This window comes from Aythya marila (assembly GCF_965140915.1).
Source record: "Aythya marila genome assembly, chromosome: 1".
NCBI classification, from domain to species: domain Eukaryota; kingdom Metazoa; phylum Chordata; class Aves; order Anseriformes; family Anatidae; genus Aythya; species Aythya marila.
This window is the reverse complement of record NC_139042.1, coordinates 66,953,916-66,972,753: the sequence shown is the minus strand read 5'-3', so window position 1 is coordinate 66,972,753 and position 18,838 is coordinate 66,953,916. Positions and strand designations below refer to the sequence as shown.

Sequence of the window (18,838 nt, the reverse complement as noted above, 5' to 3'; positions counted from 1 at the left end):
TGTTCTTGCAGCCTCATTTTTACTACTGGATTACTGCTAAAATGTAAACATAAAGGATGAAGTGAAAACCAAATTAAACAAGATCTTTCATCTGAATAATGAAAATCTCAGAAACGAAACTTCAGAGCAGAATTACACTTCTCATAAAAATCCTAATTCTTTTTGCATTCGAAACCAGATATGTTTATCTCTCTCCGTAGTGTTAAGATTTCTTACATATTTACACTTACGTTCTTTGCCCAGGAAGAAGGAATAAAAACAGAGATGATTGATACTCAAATAAAGCCAGCCTTGCCGAGGAACTTTTCCTTTCCAACAGCAGCAGGAATAATAGGTGATCAGTTTCTCCGCTTCAGGAAAATTAAATCTGGACTCAAATTTCACCAGGGCTTCTCGGAACTTTTCAGGGTCTTCCTCCTGCTCAGCAAGCTTACTGCTTGTTTCCTCTGCAATCAGAGCCTGATTCAATAACAAGATAACATATGATAAATCTACAGCATTCACATTCAAGCAAGTTACTACAAGCTACTCATTCAAATTTTAATAGCACAGCTCTTTCTGAAAAATAATTTCCAGCAGATTTGCAAATCTCACAAATGGATACATTTCTGCAGTGGTTGCATCTCATACATTTTGAATGCTTCCAAATCAAGACTTTTAGGATTTTGTTTTATTTTGTTTTGTTTGGGGGGAGTTTGTTGTTTTGTTGGTTTTCAGTCTATCTGGCAAAGCCACATATTTACAGTTTCATTACAATTTAGGATTGCTGGGTTTTGCTGTATTCAGAGAAAAGATACAGGAACATTTTTGTATGCTGACCAGCACTGTTTTGCTATGAAGAAGCAATGCAGTAAGACATCAATAACTTCTAACATGCTCTAAACCATTATAAATGACTTCAAGAACATCTCCATGGATATTATAATCAAGTGCTGAGAATTTTAATAGCAGTATTACAACAAAAGAGTTAGGCAGAGGACAGAGTCCAAAACCTGGGCTTAAATTAAGTAATGAAACCTGAAGAATTTTAAATATCCGCTGTGCTAGGTAATCAGCTGCCACAGCACTACTGAGAGAGATTAATTTTATTCAAGCCTGTCAGAGAACTTAGATCCATGTTCTGTGCCAAGAGCAAGCCTCTGCACCATGAGCAGAAGCAGGCACAGCAAGTTTAACCTTTCAGCAAGGTGCAGCATGCCAAAATTGCTTTTTAAGATAGCAGGATAAAAACTAAGATTTGCACAGCGATGTTTTCCCTCTCCTCCCCAAGTTCAGAACCCACTGAGATCATACATGTAGCAGCAGGGTTGCAATTTGCCGGAAACATTTATGTTCCCATATATTTTCTGGACCAAAACAGTGGGTATAAGAGTGGAGAGCATCTCACTGAATGAAACTCTTACCAAGGAGAAGCCTGCAGCAGGACCTGACTTAAAGCAGTGCCCATGAGACTTGCATCACTGCCAGCCACTGACAAGTTCCTCTTGGATCATGTGTTTTCTTAGAAGCAGAACACTGGAGGCCACGCTTTCTAAGTTTTACTGCATGTGCTGGTATTATTTTAAGCCTTATCTTTATCACCCAATTCCCCTACAATTTTTAAATTCTACCTTTACTCTTCTAAAAAGATGCCCACTCAGGCACCATGCAGCTAGCCAGCACCTTCACTGCAGTCCCCAACCGTGACGCCGACACCCTGTGAAGCCCACGACGATTTCAGCCACTTTGGCTAACAATGTTTTGGAGAGGTGAAGGAGCTGAAAGTAGATGCTGAAGAAAGCTCACCTACATGCTCACCTACATGTCACCACAGCCTCTTACAGGGAAGAAAAGAGCACTGAAGCTGTAAAGGGACAGGGAGTGATAAAGACTGAACTAGATAGTTCAGTTTTGAGACCATGCAGCTTCCAAGGAAATACGAGTGGAGATGCAAGGATGCCAGCCACATCAGGTCCAAGTGTCATGGAGAAAAACAAGGTATAACCTATCTCTAACCACTGCACAGAAACTGGCCATACATCTGTTATCCTTCCAGCTGCATGACAGAAAAGGTATTTTTCAGCCACATCAGATCAAAATGAATTGGGTTTACAAGTCACATCGTGGGTGAGGTGCCTGCTCAGATGGGAGGTCCTCCTGCTCCCCATGGAGGCACAGCTGGCACTGCAATGCCAACGGTAAGACTTGGCCAAAATAAGATTTAAGAGTCCTTACTGTACAAGAAGCTGCTACCTCTATAGTACTGTATGAAAATGCAGTGGTATAAACATTTTCCTGCTTTGTACGAGTCTGCCTGGAAACAGATTAGTGAGACCACTGATAAAAATCAAACGTGAAGAAGAAAAGTAGGTGCTTTGGATGATTAATTGCATTCAGGATGAACACAGTAGCTAGGTCAGCACACAAAAAAATAACAATATTCAGATGGACAAAACCAAATATGACTGACAATAACTTCCTGACATTATTTCTAAAACATCACAAGTAGTTGGGCAAAAGTGAGGCAGTTTCCTTACCTTTACTTTCCCTTTGACAAAACTAACAATATCTTCTTTATTGTCAAAAACAGACAAAGTATGGAGCAAGTTTTGTTCCAGCCATTCCCAGTGCTGATTTATCTCCTCTGCAGTGGCACCTAGAAAGTTAAAAAGTAACACATTAAAACTCATCCTACAAAATCAAAAGGAAGAAAAAAAAAAAAAAGAAGTAAAAAATGGACTATTTTGTAAGAGAACATGAGAAACTGAACTTTCAACCTCAAAACTCTTAGTAGCAAACAGGTCAAAAAGGTCTAATTTGTAACAGTATAGCCAGAGAAAAACAGAAACCTTATTGTTTTAGGAAATTAGTTCTAGTGCTTTTCAGTTTTATCTTCTCAAGCGTTCTCAGCCAGCAAACACTGCATTAAAAGTCGAAGCAGAAAAAACAGCAAAACCTCTTACTGATAGGTTAGAATACAGCTTATTTTGACATGGCATTCCTCAAGCAGCCACCATAAACTGCTCTTTTATGTATTGTTCCCCAAGGTCCCTGATCTTCCTTTCTCCCCCCCCTTTGTATGGACATGCACACACACAACTATCACACAAGCATGCACGCATGACATAGTCGTAATTTGCATCCTGTCTGAAAAGTTTTCTGTAATACTTAAATATCTACAAATAAAGGAGTTTGGGTCAAGAACACCTAGAAGGTCTGCAAGAGCACAATTTTACAGTTTGGGGGAGAAAAACAGTGAACAGAAAATCCCTGAAAAATAAAGATTTTCCAATTTCATGTGTTCACTCTAAGTCCAGGAACACTATTTCAGTCATTTACTGAAATAACCTATTTACTGAAGAAACCTATTTACTTTGGTTGCTTCTGCTTGAACCTGAACTGCTGCTGCATCTCCTTATGACAGAAAAGTTAGTGCAGGAGAGGCAACACGGAGGACAATTAAGGGAAAATCTGAGCACTCTAGCTCTTACCGGTCAGTGGTTAAACATTACACGGGGAAAAAAAGTAAAGGCAGACTAAGTTGTTTATTCTTATGCCTTATTAGTGGAAGAAAGAAGAAAATGAGGTTGACGTAAGAGACATACAAAACGTAGAGGAATATAATTATAAAATTAATCTCAGATAGAAGACCCATTATCTCAAAATCTGATTTGTGTGTCCATCGGAGATGCATCACATTGCTTCACAACACGAAATGATAAATTTAGCTAAGAATTTTCCACCCTCCTCTGCTCCATTTTCCATAAAGAATGCCAAGTGGCAGGGAAACTTTCCAAGCTTTAACTTCCTTGACAGGAAGGTCTTGCGATGGAACTTCATAAATATCATTAATCAAGGTTAGATTTTTAAAAAAATCAAGAAAGAAGAGACGCTTAAATGGCCTCTTTGCAAGGAAATCAGATTATATCAATTGTTAAGGACACCAGAAACAGTTGTTTTGTATTGAAATGGCTGCACAAAGAAAACACTGAGTTGATTGTGTGTGTCTGGGATACCTGAAAGACAACAAATATATGGGAGGGCTGGTGGGCTACCTCTTGGGAAATAAGAAGCAAGACATCTTTCACTGTAGCATCCCCACATGTAGTGGTTGTCCCCCACTGAGGCTACTGCTTTCTTTCCTGCCTGCATTCAGGTACCTCCAGAGGTTGTGCTCAGATGCTGAAAGATCTCTTTGCCCCTTTTATTTGGTCATTCTAGCTCCTCAACCTTTTAGGTCCTTTCGTTTCTAATTTACACTTCTTGGCTTACTCTTAAAATTATCCTGTGATTTCACCCAAGCCTTGACAACCTTCTCCTTATTCCTCTGCCCATGCCAATGCTCTGCACAGCATTTTGTTCCACCTTGTATGCACCTTATGTGTCTGTGCCAAATGTGTATTCAGTCTAACCACTGCCTCAACTCCTCATATTCCCTTCTTTAAACCCCTCTGTCAGCAATACCTTGCTGTCCCTCTCCTAAAGACTATTTCACCTGGCTGTTCCCTGTGGTCCTCCTTTGCCCACAAGCCTTCTGAAAGGAAAGACCTAAGTGGATCTCCACTAGGGCTGGGGTTAAGGTTTTTGTTTCACCTTGCTGCTGTAGGATGACTAACCATCTGGGCTGAAACAGCTCTGCCAGAACAAGCGTGCTGGGCATGGATCAGGCTTCCTAGCAGCCCTCAGAGACTTGCAAGAGTCTGTAACACAGATATGACCCTTACGCATTAATTATCGTTTCAGTCTGCAGCTCCTGGAACACAGGAGCGCCAACATCCAATTGGAAAATGTCGTTTTAATTAACTGCCTAATGACATGATGGCTATCCCTAATGCAGTTACAGCGGGAGACTGGAAGGAGTTGCTAGAGCTGCTCCTTGTCCTTGCTACATAGCAGGAACTTCATTTGACTCTCTGCCCTTTCCAAATCCAGTAACGAGACCCTAACACTGTGTTTATGCAAAGCAAAGAGCTGGGCAAGCAGCGATGGCCACTTCTGTGCTGGGGCTCCTGCAGGGCCTCAGGGAGAGGAGAAGTCCCGTGCGGAGCTGCAGCTTTCTAAGAAAAGGGTCAGGTCACGCTGTTCCTCCAACTGCTGCTGCCAAAGCCCGTTCTCCCCTGGATGCTCACGTCAGGGTTTCACAACAGAGATATTACTCAGAAACAGCTCCAGCTATCATGGTTCTTAATTTCTGTGCAGCTCTGGCAGCGGCGTACGTGTCATGCCCTTACGGCATACAAAACAGATCCCTTTGCCTTCCACTCCATTACCGTAAATCTTGTTTTCTCAGTGGTGAGCATTCATTTAAGAGGGCAAAAGAGAATTCTAGAAAACATTAATCAAATAAGTTCATCGCAGCAAAACCCTTAACCGTTCCAGCCAGGCAAGCTTTTGATTTGTAGTTCCTTTAATACAAAAAACCTTTGGGCAAAAAGAATGTGGACAGGGCTAAGATCAGTCCCTGGAAGGAATATTACATACATTCAGATGATTAAGAAGCCCTTGACAGCAACACTTACTTTTACAATGAAAGCCAACCAGCTTCATCAGAAGACTAGAACAGCATGAAGCTCTTAAATTTCTCCAAGAGGTAGCATTATTTTTTTTTAAAAAGGGAGGGGAGGTGGCAAGGGGTGGGGATATCAAGCACAGAGCAATTGCAAAACCAAGAAAACCAAGCCACAACAAAAATAGAGCAAGCAAACTTTACACAAGCTTCTTTACACAAGTCTGGCACAGGAAAAAATCCCAATATCAATGGGGAAATGCAGAGGGATCTCTGCTGGAAGCAAGGAACAAATGTTGAATGAGCTTGTACAGGGGCAGGGTGCAAATACACAGATTGCCCCTATCATTTGAAGGGCTACTGTGCCAAACAGCTTCAACAGCATGTCAGCATGTCTATTAGCTAACTATTTCGTGGCTAGATCCATGCAAGACAGGAAAGGAAAACCTGCTCTAAATTTCAATGCTGGGATTTTGCAGACTGGAGAAGAAGGGATGAGAACTGCAAATTGGTCAAATAAGGACTGTAAAGTGTTCATTCAGGTGACCTTTAACATGCCCCAGTAAGGTTGCTGCAGTTCCCATCCACATCAATTTCCTGAAGATGGGTTTGACTTCCAAAAGTTGCAGAAAAGGAATTAGTGCAGAACAGACCCAGCAGTTAGACATTCTCCCCTGCCAACTCCATTTATCACCTACCTCACGTAAGATCTTCTAAGCGTTCCAGTTATACTTGATTATAATCAAATGTTGCAAGGCATTTCACAGTTAGCAAGCAAAAGACAAGACTGATGAAAGCCAAGACTAAATAGCTGCTTGCTGTAAGGAACTTTCACTGCCGTACAAAAAGATAAGCATACGAGCAGCACCGCACCATTTTGCAACAGACGGAAGATTAACGCTAACACCCTCACCTAAACAGGCTTTCTATCGAAACTTCATTTTCCCAGCTAACGTTTTCTCATGATGAATACTTGGGACTCTAACCAAAGGTTAATTTGGTTGTTAAACGAGCTATAGCCGAGAGCTTCACACCAGCACACCACCAGCTGGGGTTACCTTGAGCTTCTTGGACATGCAGGTGCTGAGCATGCTCAGAATCGGTTCGGGTTTTTTCGTGTGTGACTCACCAATAGCTATGGCCCAGTAAACTTCTGATCCGCTCAATAACTCACCACAAGCAATGGCAGAGTAAACCTGCGAGCCTGGGACTTGCAGCAAAATTCGGAAGGGCGCGACGCGCGCGTTCGAGTCCAGCACGGCATCCAGGGCTCCCACCAGGCGACCTGCGGCCACGCACAGAGCAAAAGGGGGAGAGGAAAAAAAAAAAGAGAATTAGAGCCAGTTTTCACTGCCATCAGTTCTGCAGCCCTCCAGTCTTTTCGCACCTCAGACCAGCAAATTAAAATAGAGAACTTAACAATAGCTCTGTCCCTGGTCGGTGTGGCAATTCACACAGGCTCAAAAGGCAAGAGGCAAACCAGATCTGAAGATCAAAAGCAGAACAAGCGATTTTGTGTTTCCTGTTTTGCCTCATGTGTACGTACATACAGCCACAGAACTGCAGCCTTCCTGGGGGAACCGGAGAGGTTACCGCGCCGGCCCCTGCTCTGGAGCTGGATCAATGCACCTGTGCCATAAACCGTGTTCATCTAACCTGTTCGTCAAAACCTCCCACAACCGAGATGCAACCACCTCCCAGCAAGCCCCTTCCACTATTGCCATGAGGTATTCTCACAGCAAAAACAAACAAACAAGGCAACCACCACAATCCTGCACTGTCTCGCTGGAAATGAATCCTGCTCCCCGGAACACGGAGAGCAATTGGCCACGGATGTTTCTGATGTTAATACTCGACGTACTGAAAGAGTATCAACATCGTTCCCCGCTGTTTGATGCTTTCTCTTGTCCTAAAGAAACCCCAGTTGCCACTCGTCTTCCTTATGGGTCATGCCTGTGAACCAGCTCATTGTTCCTGAGCTTATCTCTAAGCGTGCTGCTCAGAACTGGACGTGATGCTGTGCAAAGAGCATGCACCACCTCCTGTATCTCGCGTACCCGTAACTGTATCCAAGAAAGCTTGTAGGAGTATCCCACTGCAAACTGGCACTTGACTTACAGAGTGTAAACTGATTTCTGAGAGTTGGAGCAACTGCAACCAGCCAGCTGGAGCTGCTGGCCTTTCCCCTTACCTCCTCCAGCAGGCAGAACCAAGGTATGCAAGGAAAAGTCACTCAAGTGCCACGATTTGCAAGCTGGCATATTAAAGTAACACAGCATTGGCTATTGGCTCCCATCACTTACAAAAATTGATTTAATCTACAACTTTTCATCAATACTGCACTTTTTCTTTGCACGTTTCATTTTTCCAAGCTAAACGCTGTATTTACAGCTGTAGTTTTGCTCCTTTGCCATCGATTCAACAACAAATGAACCGGCCAAAAGTTTTGCCAGCCCTTGGCATCACTTTCAGTTTTTATAATTGCATTCAACCAGCCCATTATCTAAGTGATTAATGGGAACAATAAAATGAGACCTACAAAGTCCTGGTGTGCAATGCCTCCTCACCTGGACAACAAGCCACTGGTAATTAATTTGAGTACAGCACAAGAAAGCAGCAGTGTAACCACTTTCTGGTCTAGGAGGTGTACGAATCGCACGCGAATGGCACCAAAAACCTTCCAAAAGCAGAGGTAATTACATCACCTACTTCCTCCCTGCATTCACACACCCTGGTCATGCCTTCAAAGCCAGACAGACGTTGGATACGAAAACGTTTTAGAAGTAGACCATGAGATATTCAGCAACAACTCGCTTCTCAGCTAAATGCTCGTCGAGATGTAACACCCATCTGTTCAAAATGGGGACCCGAATTTGGAGAAAAGTACCTTATAAGACACCAGAAAATGCTACATGCCCTTCTGTAACTGCAAGACCAAAAAACAAATAAAACCATCCAAGTACAAAAGGTAGCAAATTATCCGTGCTCACAGAAAACACAGCATCAGCTTCGGTGCACAGTCTTGAAAATAGCTGGATGAAAGCCTGTAGGATAGGATCAAAGGATGCAGAGCGCAAAACTCTGGTCTACCTTTCAAATTGCAAAAAACTTGAGACATTACAAGAAAGAAAAAGAAATTTACGAAGTGCTGTTCATGATTTCCCCTGATGATAGTGCTAGGAGAAAGATTTCTTTTTAATTTCCCTAAAGTCACTGAAAAAAAAGTCAGCTAATAGGTAGTGCTATGAAAATCCTGTAAGAACACTTAATGAACATCTGATTCATGAAGAACTTGTTTTCAGAAATTACAAATTATTGAATCAAAGTACAGAAGGAGCTGCTAAATTTGTTTTTACTTCTTAGCCTATGCAAAATTAATTCCCTTTTCTGTTCCTGAATAACTGACACGAAAAACCAATTCCTCTTCTCATTGTTTACTTCTGCTTACAATTTCCATCTTGCTTATCAACTATTACCAAAAAAAAAGAAAAAGCTTCCTCCTTCAACCAAGAACCATGCAAATAAAAAATTGTGTCCCTTGCATAAATTACCCATAGCTACAACATGAACCAAGGTCTGTGTTACTCTGCTGCTTCTGCATCCAGAATAGAGCCCAAGCAGCAAGCTGGTTCAGTACAGCCTCATGACTACAGTTGAGCATCCTCACTTCTACAGGGGGTCAGCCTCATGTGGAATTGGTGTACAAGTGTCAAAACCTAAAGGAGAGACTGAGAGAAGCAGAGTGGGGGAACAAGACCTTCCAAGACTGTATTTGCAAGGGCATAAAAAGGATTCAACACTAATGAATACATCCAGGCTGACCATAATTTACAGAATCACAGAATCATCTAGGTTGGAAGAGACCTCCAAGATCATCGAGTCCAACCTCTGACCTAATGTTAACCAGTCCTCCACTAAACCATATCCCTAAGCTCTACATCTAAACATCTTTTAAAGACCTCCAGGGATGGTGACTCCACCACTTCCCTGGGCAGCCCACTCCAATGCCTAAGAGCCCTTTTGGTAAAGAAGTTTTTCCTAATACCCAACCTAAACCTCCCCTGGCACAACTTTAGCCCATTTCCCCTCGTCCTGTCACCAGGCACGTGGGAGAACAGACCAACCCCCACCTCGCTACAGCCTCCTTTAAGGTACCTGTGAAGTGCGATAAGGTCACCCCTGATCCTAATTTAGTGGAAACTGAAGTAGAATGAAAATGACTAAAACTAGAGGCAAAATTTTGCCTCATATTCACTTGGAGTAACACCAAAGCATTAAACGACCAAAAAATCCCTGGAAAAACACACAAGAAACTTGATACAATTCACTGACTTTGAAACATGCTTTGAAAAATACCTAGCCTGTGAGCAAGCACCTTTCTCGTTCAGTGTCCTAACAGCTTCTTCCATGGAAGGGCCTCTTATAAAATATATACAGGGTCTCTTGCTCACAGATACACATAAATTATACAAAGGTTTTCTGGTGCACATGCTGATGCATTTGTATGCCTTCAGCTAGGCTGAAGCAGACAAGTGACAAGTGACAGTGAAACCCGTTATACCTATAGGCTAGTCAAAAACTAAAAGGATTCAGAAGCAGAGGGCAAAAAGAAAGAAAGACTGCTACATGGGTTTCTTTCGCAAAGCTCCCACTGATTTTTGTTTTGTGGGACAAGGCTTGTGGCAGGAACTTAAACTTCCAAGTACCTCTTTCCCCTTACATACCACTCTACCAACTTCTCGTCAGCTTTTTGACCTCCCAAGATGCAGAACTATTTCAGGGAAGCAGTTAACTGTGCAGGGACTGCATTTCGGGAAGCCGCAGACACACGTTTGAAAGGACGTCTGCTAAAGAATACCAAGAGAACATCGCAGGTTCCTCAAAAGGGGCAAGGTTCTTCACACCTAAAGAACACCCCCAGGATAAAATTCCTACATACATCTCAGGCCTAATGTATGCTGCTGACAAATATGAAGGAGGGGACAGAAGATGTGGAAAAGGAAATAGCTTTATTGAAATGACATGTTTTGCCTCAATATATCAATCACTCTAGCTGCAAGCTGAATTTCAGACAGAGGGAATGTCTGCCTGTATCTTTTCAGAAGAGAGCCTATCAATCAGAACTGAAAAACTTAAATAAACTCAAGTTTAAAAATTAGCAAGGAACCGTTCTGTAACAGGTAGGTAGTGTCTCCCTTGTACAGAGGTCAATCTGTAACTAAGTGGAATGCCAGCAGGATTTCGTGCACCGTATAATCAGATTTTGCTATCCAAGGAAATACCAACTGAGTGATGTAGAACAAACTTGTTGAGCATTTTTTCACTGACAAAAAAAAAAAAAAAGGTCAAGGTTATTTTATAAAGAACTGGCTCTCGGATGCATCAACAAAAGTGCTTCACACTGCTTTTCATCTTTAAAGACAAATTTCCTTATACCCCCACAGAAAGATAAGAGATCCCATTACAAGTTATTCCGTGTCATGCCCATAACTAATCTAGACAAAGGAACATGCATACAGTAAATTAATCAACTGAAACTGGTTTATGAAATGGTTTGTGTTGGAAGGGACCTTAAAGCCCATCTAATTCCACCCCCTGCCATGGGCAGGGACACCTCCCACCAGACCAGGTTGTCCAAAGCCCCATCCAGCCTGGCCTTGAACACCTCCAGGGATGGGGCATCCACAGCTTCTCTGGGCAGCCTGTGCCAGGGCCTCACCACTCTCTGAGTGAAGAAATTCCTCCTTATATCTAATCTAAATCCACCCCTTTTTTTTAGTTTAAAACCATTATCCCTTGTCCTATCACCACACTCCCCAACAAAGAGTTCCTAGACTATCCCTCTTACAGGCCCCCTTTAGGCACTGGAAGACTGCTATAAGGCCCTATAGATATAAAATATAAGATATATAGATGTAAAATATAAGTCCCTGTAGATATAAAATATCTATTACTTCCACCTTTTAGGACAATGCTCAAGAGACAACCCAAGACACTAAGAGTTACGCCTAGCTGAACAGCACACAAGTAAAGGTACCCCCACACACACAGAACAAGGAGACCATTTCTGCATGCCTCCATCACATTTTAAAGACCTTAAAGGGAAACTTTTCAGAACTACTCGAATGCCTTCCCATACATGGGGTGGTCACTTCAGCAGTGAGACAGAGGGACTTGGACTGATCATTTAGGAGTCTAGGACCCATATTATAATAAAGTCCTCAAAAAAAAAAAGGCAAAAGAGCAAAGCAATTACTGTTTATTTGCATAACAGACAAATAAATAAATAAATAAATCAGAGTTAAATCAAAGGCTAAGTCACAAGGAAGATCGCAGTACCACCATACTGTGCTATGGTTTTACTTTGTTTTTAAGTATCTGGTCCCCAAGGCCATTTGCTTAACACAAACTTGGACAACCATTACAAAGCAGAGGGTGAAGTGTAGTTCAAAGGCAAAGTAACATGAAGGACCTCCAGCTGGCTGGTAAGAAACCTTGACAGTGCTTTTAAAATGTAGGGTGCAGCATGCACATGGCAAGGAGGCACCTCTTTCACCCATGTGCCACAGTGCTGAACCTCCCCAAAAGCATGTGCTTACACCCACTCTCCTAAAACCAGACAGGTCACACAGCAGTCAGGGTCCAACCTGCACTTTCAGCATTTTCAGTAATGGCTTGGCCACCCTACAAGCAAACAGGTCACAGCCAAAATTTGAAGCAGAGAGTAAACTGCCCTTCCAGCTCTCCTTGGTCTGCTTGAAAGAAAAAGAAGACTTGAGGTTTCCGTTGTACTGGAAACCAGCACAGTTGGACAGGTGTGCCTTAGTGTATCTGCCAAATCAAGGCTTCCAGAGAAAATGGGCAGAGGATTACCACAGCACCTGGACCCAAATCCTCCAGTGGAGATGCCCAGCTCCTCCCCAGCGGATGTTCATCTCGGTTGGCACAGAAGCTGCAGGCAGCTGGGGCTCCGTCAGAAAAATGATAACATCAGGATGTCTCTGGGGACTGTGATGACTGGTGGCTGCTCTGGAGGACTACTCAGAAGAGGACCACCTATATTATGTCAAAGCCCTGCGTTAAGTACTTGCTCTCTTTATTGAATCAGGCTGGGTTATTTTTATTAGACACAACCACCACCGATGCTGGATTCAAGGATTTACGACAGCAACAGGCTCTCACCCCAGCACAAAGCTATAAAGCATGATGCATGCCTCTGAATGCATCCTCGGAAGCTCAGCGCTGCCTTTTACTGCTGCTCACTACCTCTGCTCCCCCATCAGAAACATGGAGGCAAAAAGGGAAAGAAGTCTGGGAAATAAAAGCAGCAGCTTGGCAAAATGCGTACTCTACTCAACAGGACGAACTTCTTACACAGAAGTGGAAGGAGCTAACGGTGCAGGTTGCACTCATCCCGTAGCAGATGCCTTTAATAAAGTGGTGCAGATGCCACTCATCCTGTAGAGGCTGGACACAGCCCAGGGCACTGGGTAGGGAGCTGCTGCTTGCCAGAGGTGGCTGCTCCCAGCAGGAACATCTGAGGCCTTCTCTACATCTTGATACAATCTTAAAGTTCAAACCACAGGTGTTTAGCAGGTTGTTACTTTCACTCAGGCCTCCCTAAAAGCTATGTTTATGTTAGATAAGAGCACCACGAGCTGTGAAGGCCACCAACTGGCTTAACGCCTTGGCTTGACACCGGACATTGTCTTGTTGGATTCTGCTAAATTATATAAACAGCTTTTGATACAATGCAGCTTCCAGACAGAGCATCTCTCAAGAGGCTTTCTTCCACCCTCCAAAATAAAAGCTACCGAACTTTTTTTGTGTAAGGACGTAAGAAATTTCGGCGTAATGGCCTAACACTCCGAGCATTTATTAACCTGGGGAAACACAAGCACTCAGGCCCTTCAACTCCTTTCAGTCTGTGCTTTGTCAGATCAAACACTGCCACTACATAATTTTTTTATTATTACTTTATTTATTTTTAAATCTTGAACTTAATGGAGATACATGGTTTAATCACTGTCCCCAGCCTGCATGCTGGGCGAGAGCGTGGCCTGGCCTGGCTCCTGCGCCATGGCGACGCAGGCCACGCTTGCAGCATGCCAGGCCAAACGCCTCGCTTCTCTCCTCGCAACAAGTGTGCATGGTTTTCTACCTGAAAACCTACAGGAATTTGGACATGCAAGCTCGCAGCTCCGTAAATTACCCAACACGGGACACTGCTCCAGGCACTGTGATAAAAAACCATGCCTCGCACTGTTGGCAGGTGGCATAAATAACACTAAAGGGAACAGGCCAGCGTTACTTCAACTCTGCCACCACACACACTCAATGATTTTCCTGTCTTTTTGTGGGCCATTTGGACTCCACAAGAGGAAAATAAAGAGCTGCTGTAGCTGTTGACTGGCTTACAGCATTGCACAGGCTGGTGGTCTAAGCAGATGGGGCCCAGATCCCCCTCTCCATACACAGGTGGATCCCCACCTTTAAAACAAGGAGGCTGAAATACAGATAAAAGCAGGCAGGCAGAAGGAGCCAGAGCAGCGCACAGTCAGGTGCAAAGCTGGGGGTCAGAAACATGAGTGCTGAGCTTTGCAGGATGAAGCCTGGCCTCCCCGTTGCAACCCCTGCTGCAGGAGGCAGCCCCCAGGCCAAGCACTCTGCTGGGGAGAAGCCACCCGCATGGGAAAAGAGCTTGTAGCATGTTACTGGAAACACAAGGAAAAAAAAAAAAAGGAAAGGGTAGAGGGAAAAAACCTGCCGATCTGAATTCCAGCTGTGGGCAAGGCTAGATAACGTTTTGATGAGAGTTCAAGCTTTCAGTAAACTATTTGCATTTCCCCCTGTCCTTGTGCAAGGTTCCAAATAGCTCACCCTTAAAATACAAAGTCATAAATACAGACATTGAGCACTGATAACTATCCTTTATTAGCATTGTTGATGTGTCATCTTCCTTTCCTCAATCTACTGCATCCAAAATACAAGTTGTTTTGTTTTTTTTTTTTTTGTAATTAGAACTCAAATTTAACCTTCATCTATCAGTAGATACCAACATGCTTTGGTATCTTATATATTTTAAACTGAAGGCAACTTCCCCTGATGTTGGTAGATGTACAGTTTGGGGGTTGTATCAGGACCGATCTTTCAATACACTACTCACTTTGCCTTTTACCCCTCCAGAAGTTTGAAAAAATATATATAATGTATTTGCTTTCTCTACTAAAAACCCAAGCCTTGACTGCATTTTTGACCCTCTCCTGTTAAGAATGCAATAGATGGGAACAATCAAGCTGGGATTCCTGCCTTAGCCATGGGAACCTTCAACTTCTGTGGTCTCCCTCCTGCCTTTCTCTGAATGTACGATTTATTTTTTAGCCTGACCTTGGGAGATGAACAGGACTAATAAAAGCTGATGTATACAAGACAATTACAGTATTATTTGGACTGATGAGTATGAAAGAGGAGCAAAACATCTTTTGCTTTTTAATTCCCCCCTCAAAAAAGGGCAGAAAGCTTACCAAGAGTCGTCTTGTTGTGTGCATTAAGATTTCAAAATCCAATCAAGGGGAAAACAAGGAACAGAGCTCTTACCATGTAATTAGTCAAGATCTCTACTCACAAGCAGGATGTGCTCTATAGATCAGTTTGAAAAACAGCACCCTGCAAGAACGCTATTTAGAAGAGAAAATAAAATAAAGATGGTGGGGTTACTCAACTACTGGCAATAGCTTAAGTGTATTTACTATGCCTACCACATTTATTTTTATTAAAGGAATAATAAGGTTCAGATTCATACACAGAAGATGTTTCTTTTTGCCAGGATATGATTTGATATTTAAGGTTGTGAACTGTAAGGGCTTATAAGACCTCAAGGAGAAACGGATTTCTCTGGAAAACGTTCATCTTCTGAGAAATAAAAAACATTTAGGACCATATCCATCTTGGAAAATGCCCTGAGATGAAAACAGTTGGAGGTTGGAAGAATATCTGGGGGAAATATCATAACTGAATTTAAAAAATGGGTAGAACAAGAACAAAATATAATCTTTTATTGATCTATTTCAAGCAAGAAGTTGAAGAAGCACCGTATCTCAAAAAATAAAGACAAAAAGCTGCTTGAAACAGTTTACAGACTTCAGAGTTTATTTTAAAATTTTATTTAGCGTTATTTATAAAAGGAAAAAATCACAATTACTTAGAAGGATCTTGAGTGCTTTTTATATACTAAGAGTGTGCATTGTGAAGTACTGTGTAAACAAACTGCAAAGTTAGCTGCTTGGAAAGAGTGAAAAGCTACTCTTAATCCAGTGCCCACAATGAAAACATTCCCAACAAGTCTCAGAACATGCAGCTTTGCTGTCAAAATGCACAAAATGAACCTGATCAAACAGGAAGGTGAGTGAAGCTTTCAGCACTCCCCCAATAAAAACAGAAGTAGTGATTCACTTACACGCTGAGCCATCGTGCACTGTTCTACCAGAAAGGATTTGACTACTGATAGCATCCGAAGCTTATCATTAACATGTAACCTTGGAGCCAACAACATTGGCAAGTACCAGATCCAGCTAACTTAGACTTATTAATCGTGGCCTAATGACAAGTCTTTTTGTCATTATCTAGGGAGGTCTCCAGTAATGGTGAAAAAAAAAAAAAAAATCTATAATCAACACAAATTAATGAGCAAATTATTTCAGAAAAAAAAAATTCTCTGATTTCAAATTAATTTAAAAATTAGTTGCTAATTAAAAAATATAATTCAGTTTCTCTACAGTATTTCTAAAACATTAGCAATTTCCTTCTTGAGTCTCTAATCCAACAAAAGTCTCAAGTAGAGATCCAGGCTAACTGGCAAGTTAAACATTTACTCAAAAAACATATCCCTCAGGAAGACATGAAAAGAATTACTCCGGTCAGGTAATGAACAGTTAAACACCACCTCCATCATTTTTTGTACCTACTGTTTGCAAACCTGCTGTACATTCAGCAACTGCCCTAGAAGACAAATCAAATAACAGTAGCAAATATAGTCTCTCTCTTACCAACATCTGCTCAGAGTCCGAGTGACACACACTACTCAAAGAAACAAAGGCAGATATGGAAGGAAAGCACTTTCCTGTGACAGATCTCCTCTAGTCCATCCTTCAGGAATTAAATGCATATAAAATATACCCTGCAGCTGTGCTAACTTGCTCTTATGTAAGGGATAAAATGCCCTGGGTAAGGAGAGAGAAGCGTCCTAGAGAAAAAAAAAAAAGTGCAACCATGAGAATAGGGCAATAAAACAGATGTCCTCTCGTAGGTTGAGGGAAAACATCAGGTTGCAGTAACAAGTAGAAGGGCAGCTCAGGTATGGCACAATCCTGGCACTGCCATTTCACTCTGCTTACAGCAAGTTACGTCGGGTGGTCCACAGCACCATCTGCACACTGCTTATGAAATCTAAGTCTCCTCATTGTTTTTTTTTTTTACCTTGTTGATCCCGGGTGGACTGAAACACAGCTTGAGCATATGCAGCCCCAATGCAGGAGCTGAGAGACCCTCTCTGATGGAGTCACCTGCTTTCATGACACATACAGGGTCTTTGCCTCTTTCAAACACCTACCCTTCTGTCAAGCCTCGCTGCAACTGGCCAAGGCTCAAGTGACTGAAGGACTGAAGGGAAAAGAAAACAGATAACATTCTCGCTTAAGCTTTGTTTCACCAGCAAAGCAAACAAAATCTAAGTTATGGCTCTCCAGCTTGGCAGACCGTATTCTGAAATACAGAAACATTTCACTGACCTTCGTCTCTGTCACTCTGGGCAGGTACCAGTAAGCTGGCTCTATGTTCACATACAGCAAGAATCGAGACCCAAGCTCAGCACCAAAAGGAAACAGACTGAGCAGCCAAGCCAAACTGTTTCTCAGTACAGGTCTCCATTTTGATTGTCCCAAGTAAAGAATTGGGAAAAAATAGAAATAAAATAAAAAATAAAATCAGCTGCCTACCTCTAGCTATGCTTAACGCGCCTACACACTTGCTCTTTTGTTACAGGACTCTAATTTCTAATCCCTTCTTAAATACTGATATTTCCAAACCGTTTCACAGACTGTCAGAACTTACAGCTCCCTCAGTAAATGTTTTCTGAGGCAGGAGGGGCTCGGCTCTGCCAGCCAAAAGAGATTTTGTGCAAGCAAATTCAGCAAAACGATTCACCTGGACGCGAAGCGGCGAGCGAAGCCGTGCGTTTTGGTGTACGCTCGCGAGCCTCCGCCGCGAGGAGTTAACAGTTGTGGGGCTGAGACTCATGACCGCTCCTGGACCCAAATCAAGCAGCTGTAAAAGGTTATTTTTAACTCTGGAAGCTAACCCACGATCACCAAGGGGTGGCCTGCGGGTTCCTGGCTTTGGAGGGGGCGCCGGGGAAAATCGGGAGGGCAGGCGTTTGCCTGAGGGTCCCGTCCACTTTAGCAGGGCTGGCGTTTTGTTGGGTATCTACTGCTAACCTGGGACCTAGGGGGCCAGAACAAAGTTTTTAGGAAGCTGCGCTTGGGACAAACTGATAGAAAGTAACAGCGACAGTGTGGGAAGCGGCACCAGGGGCAGCCAGAGGTTGCGGGAACACCACAATCACACCCGGTAACTCGGGCTCGTTTCACCCGCCGTGCAAAACACCCACCGTGCACACCCGGGAGCAGCCCCCCGGGCCCCCAAACCTCCCTAAAAACCCCGATTTCTCCCCCAAAAAACCCGGAGCAGCCTCGGGCAGGGGCTCTCCAGCAGTGCCTCGGGACCAGCCGAGCCCGAACAAAGAGGCCGCTCCCGCCTCCCCGCAGCCTGCCCCGGCCCCGCCGGCACCGGGCACCCCTCGCAGCCCCCTGCCCGTGCCCGCAGCCCCCTGCCCGTGCCCGCAGCCCCCTGCCCGTGCCCGTGCCCCGAGGTACCCGTGAAGCGCCCTCCGGCGTCGCCGTGCCCCCGACGGCGCTGCAGCACGAAGTAGCCGCTGCTCTTCTGCGTGACCCAGAGCTTCAGGGCGTTTTTCAGCAGCACCTCCTCGGGCTTCAGCCACATGGCGACCACCCCACGGCCCCGGGTCCTCAGTCCCGGACCCCCCCCGCCCCCAAAAAAAAAAAAAAAAAAAGCCGCTCTCACATCGCCCCCCGCGGGCTGCGCCGCGCCGGCTGCCTCCGAGCGGGCCCGGCCGCCGGGGAGGGGCCGGAGGAGGAGCCCAGGGGCCGGGGGCGGGGACCCCCGCTTCCATATTCAGCGTTTGGGCAGCTGGGATCCCCCCCAAAAATGGGATTTAACCCAAAATCCCCAATCTGAGAGGGCTCGGGAGGCTGTGCTCTGATTTTCTGAGCGCCCTGT

The 18,838-nt window shown here is 43.8% G+C and overlaps 1 protein-coding gene across 4 annotated transcripts in view; it reads right to left on the bottom strand.

Annotated features, from left to right (window-relative positions):
* The window catches only part of TBC1D8 (TBC1 domain family member 8), a 46,552-nt gene extending 27,954 nt beyond the window's left edge, over nucleotides 1-18,598 (bottom strand). Inside the window, exons 1-4 of one of the 4 annotated variants that reach the window (XM_082758913.1) lie at nucleotides 18,415-18,598; nucleotides 6,615-6,770; nucleotides 2,517-2,635; nucleotides 231-459 (exon numbers count right to left, since the gene is read on the bottom strand). In XM_082758913.1, the coding sequence (XP_082615039.1) occupies nucleotides 231-459; nucleotides 2,517-2,635; nucleotides 6,615-6,770; nucleotides 18,415-18,541 (631 nt within the window). In that variant the 5' untranslated portion in view covers nucleotides 18,542-18,598. Of the gene's footprint in view, nucleotides 1-230; nucleotides 460-2,516; nucleotides 2,636-6,614; nucleotides 6,771-18,414 lie in introns of those variants that run through there. The other 3 variants (XM_082758911.1, XM_082758912.1, XM_082758914.1) reach the window with 3 other exon arrangements.
* Nucleotides 18,599-18,838: the final 240 nt, after the last annotated feature.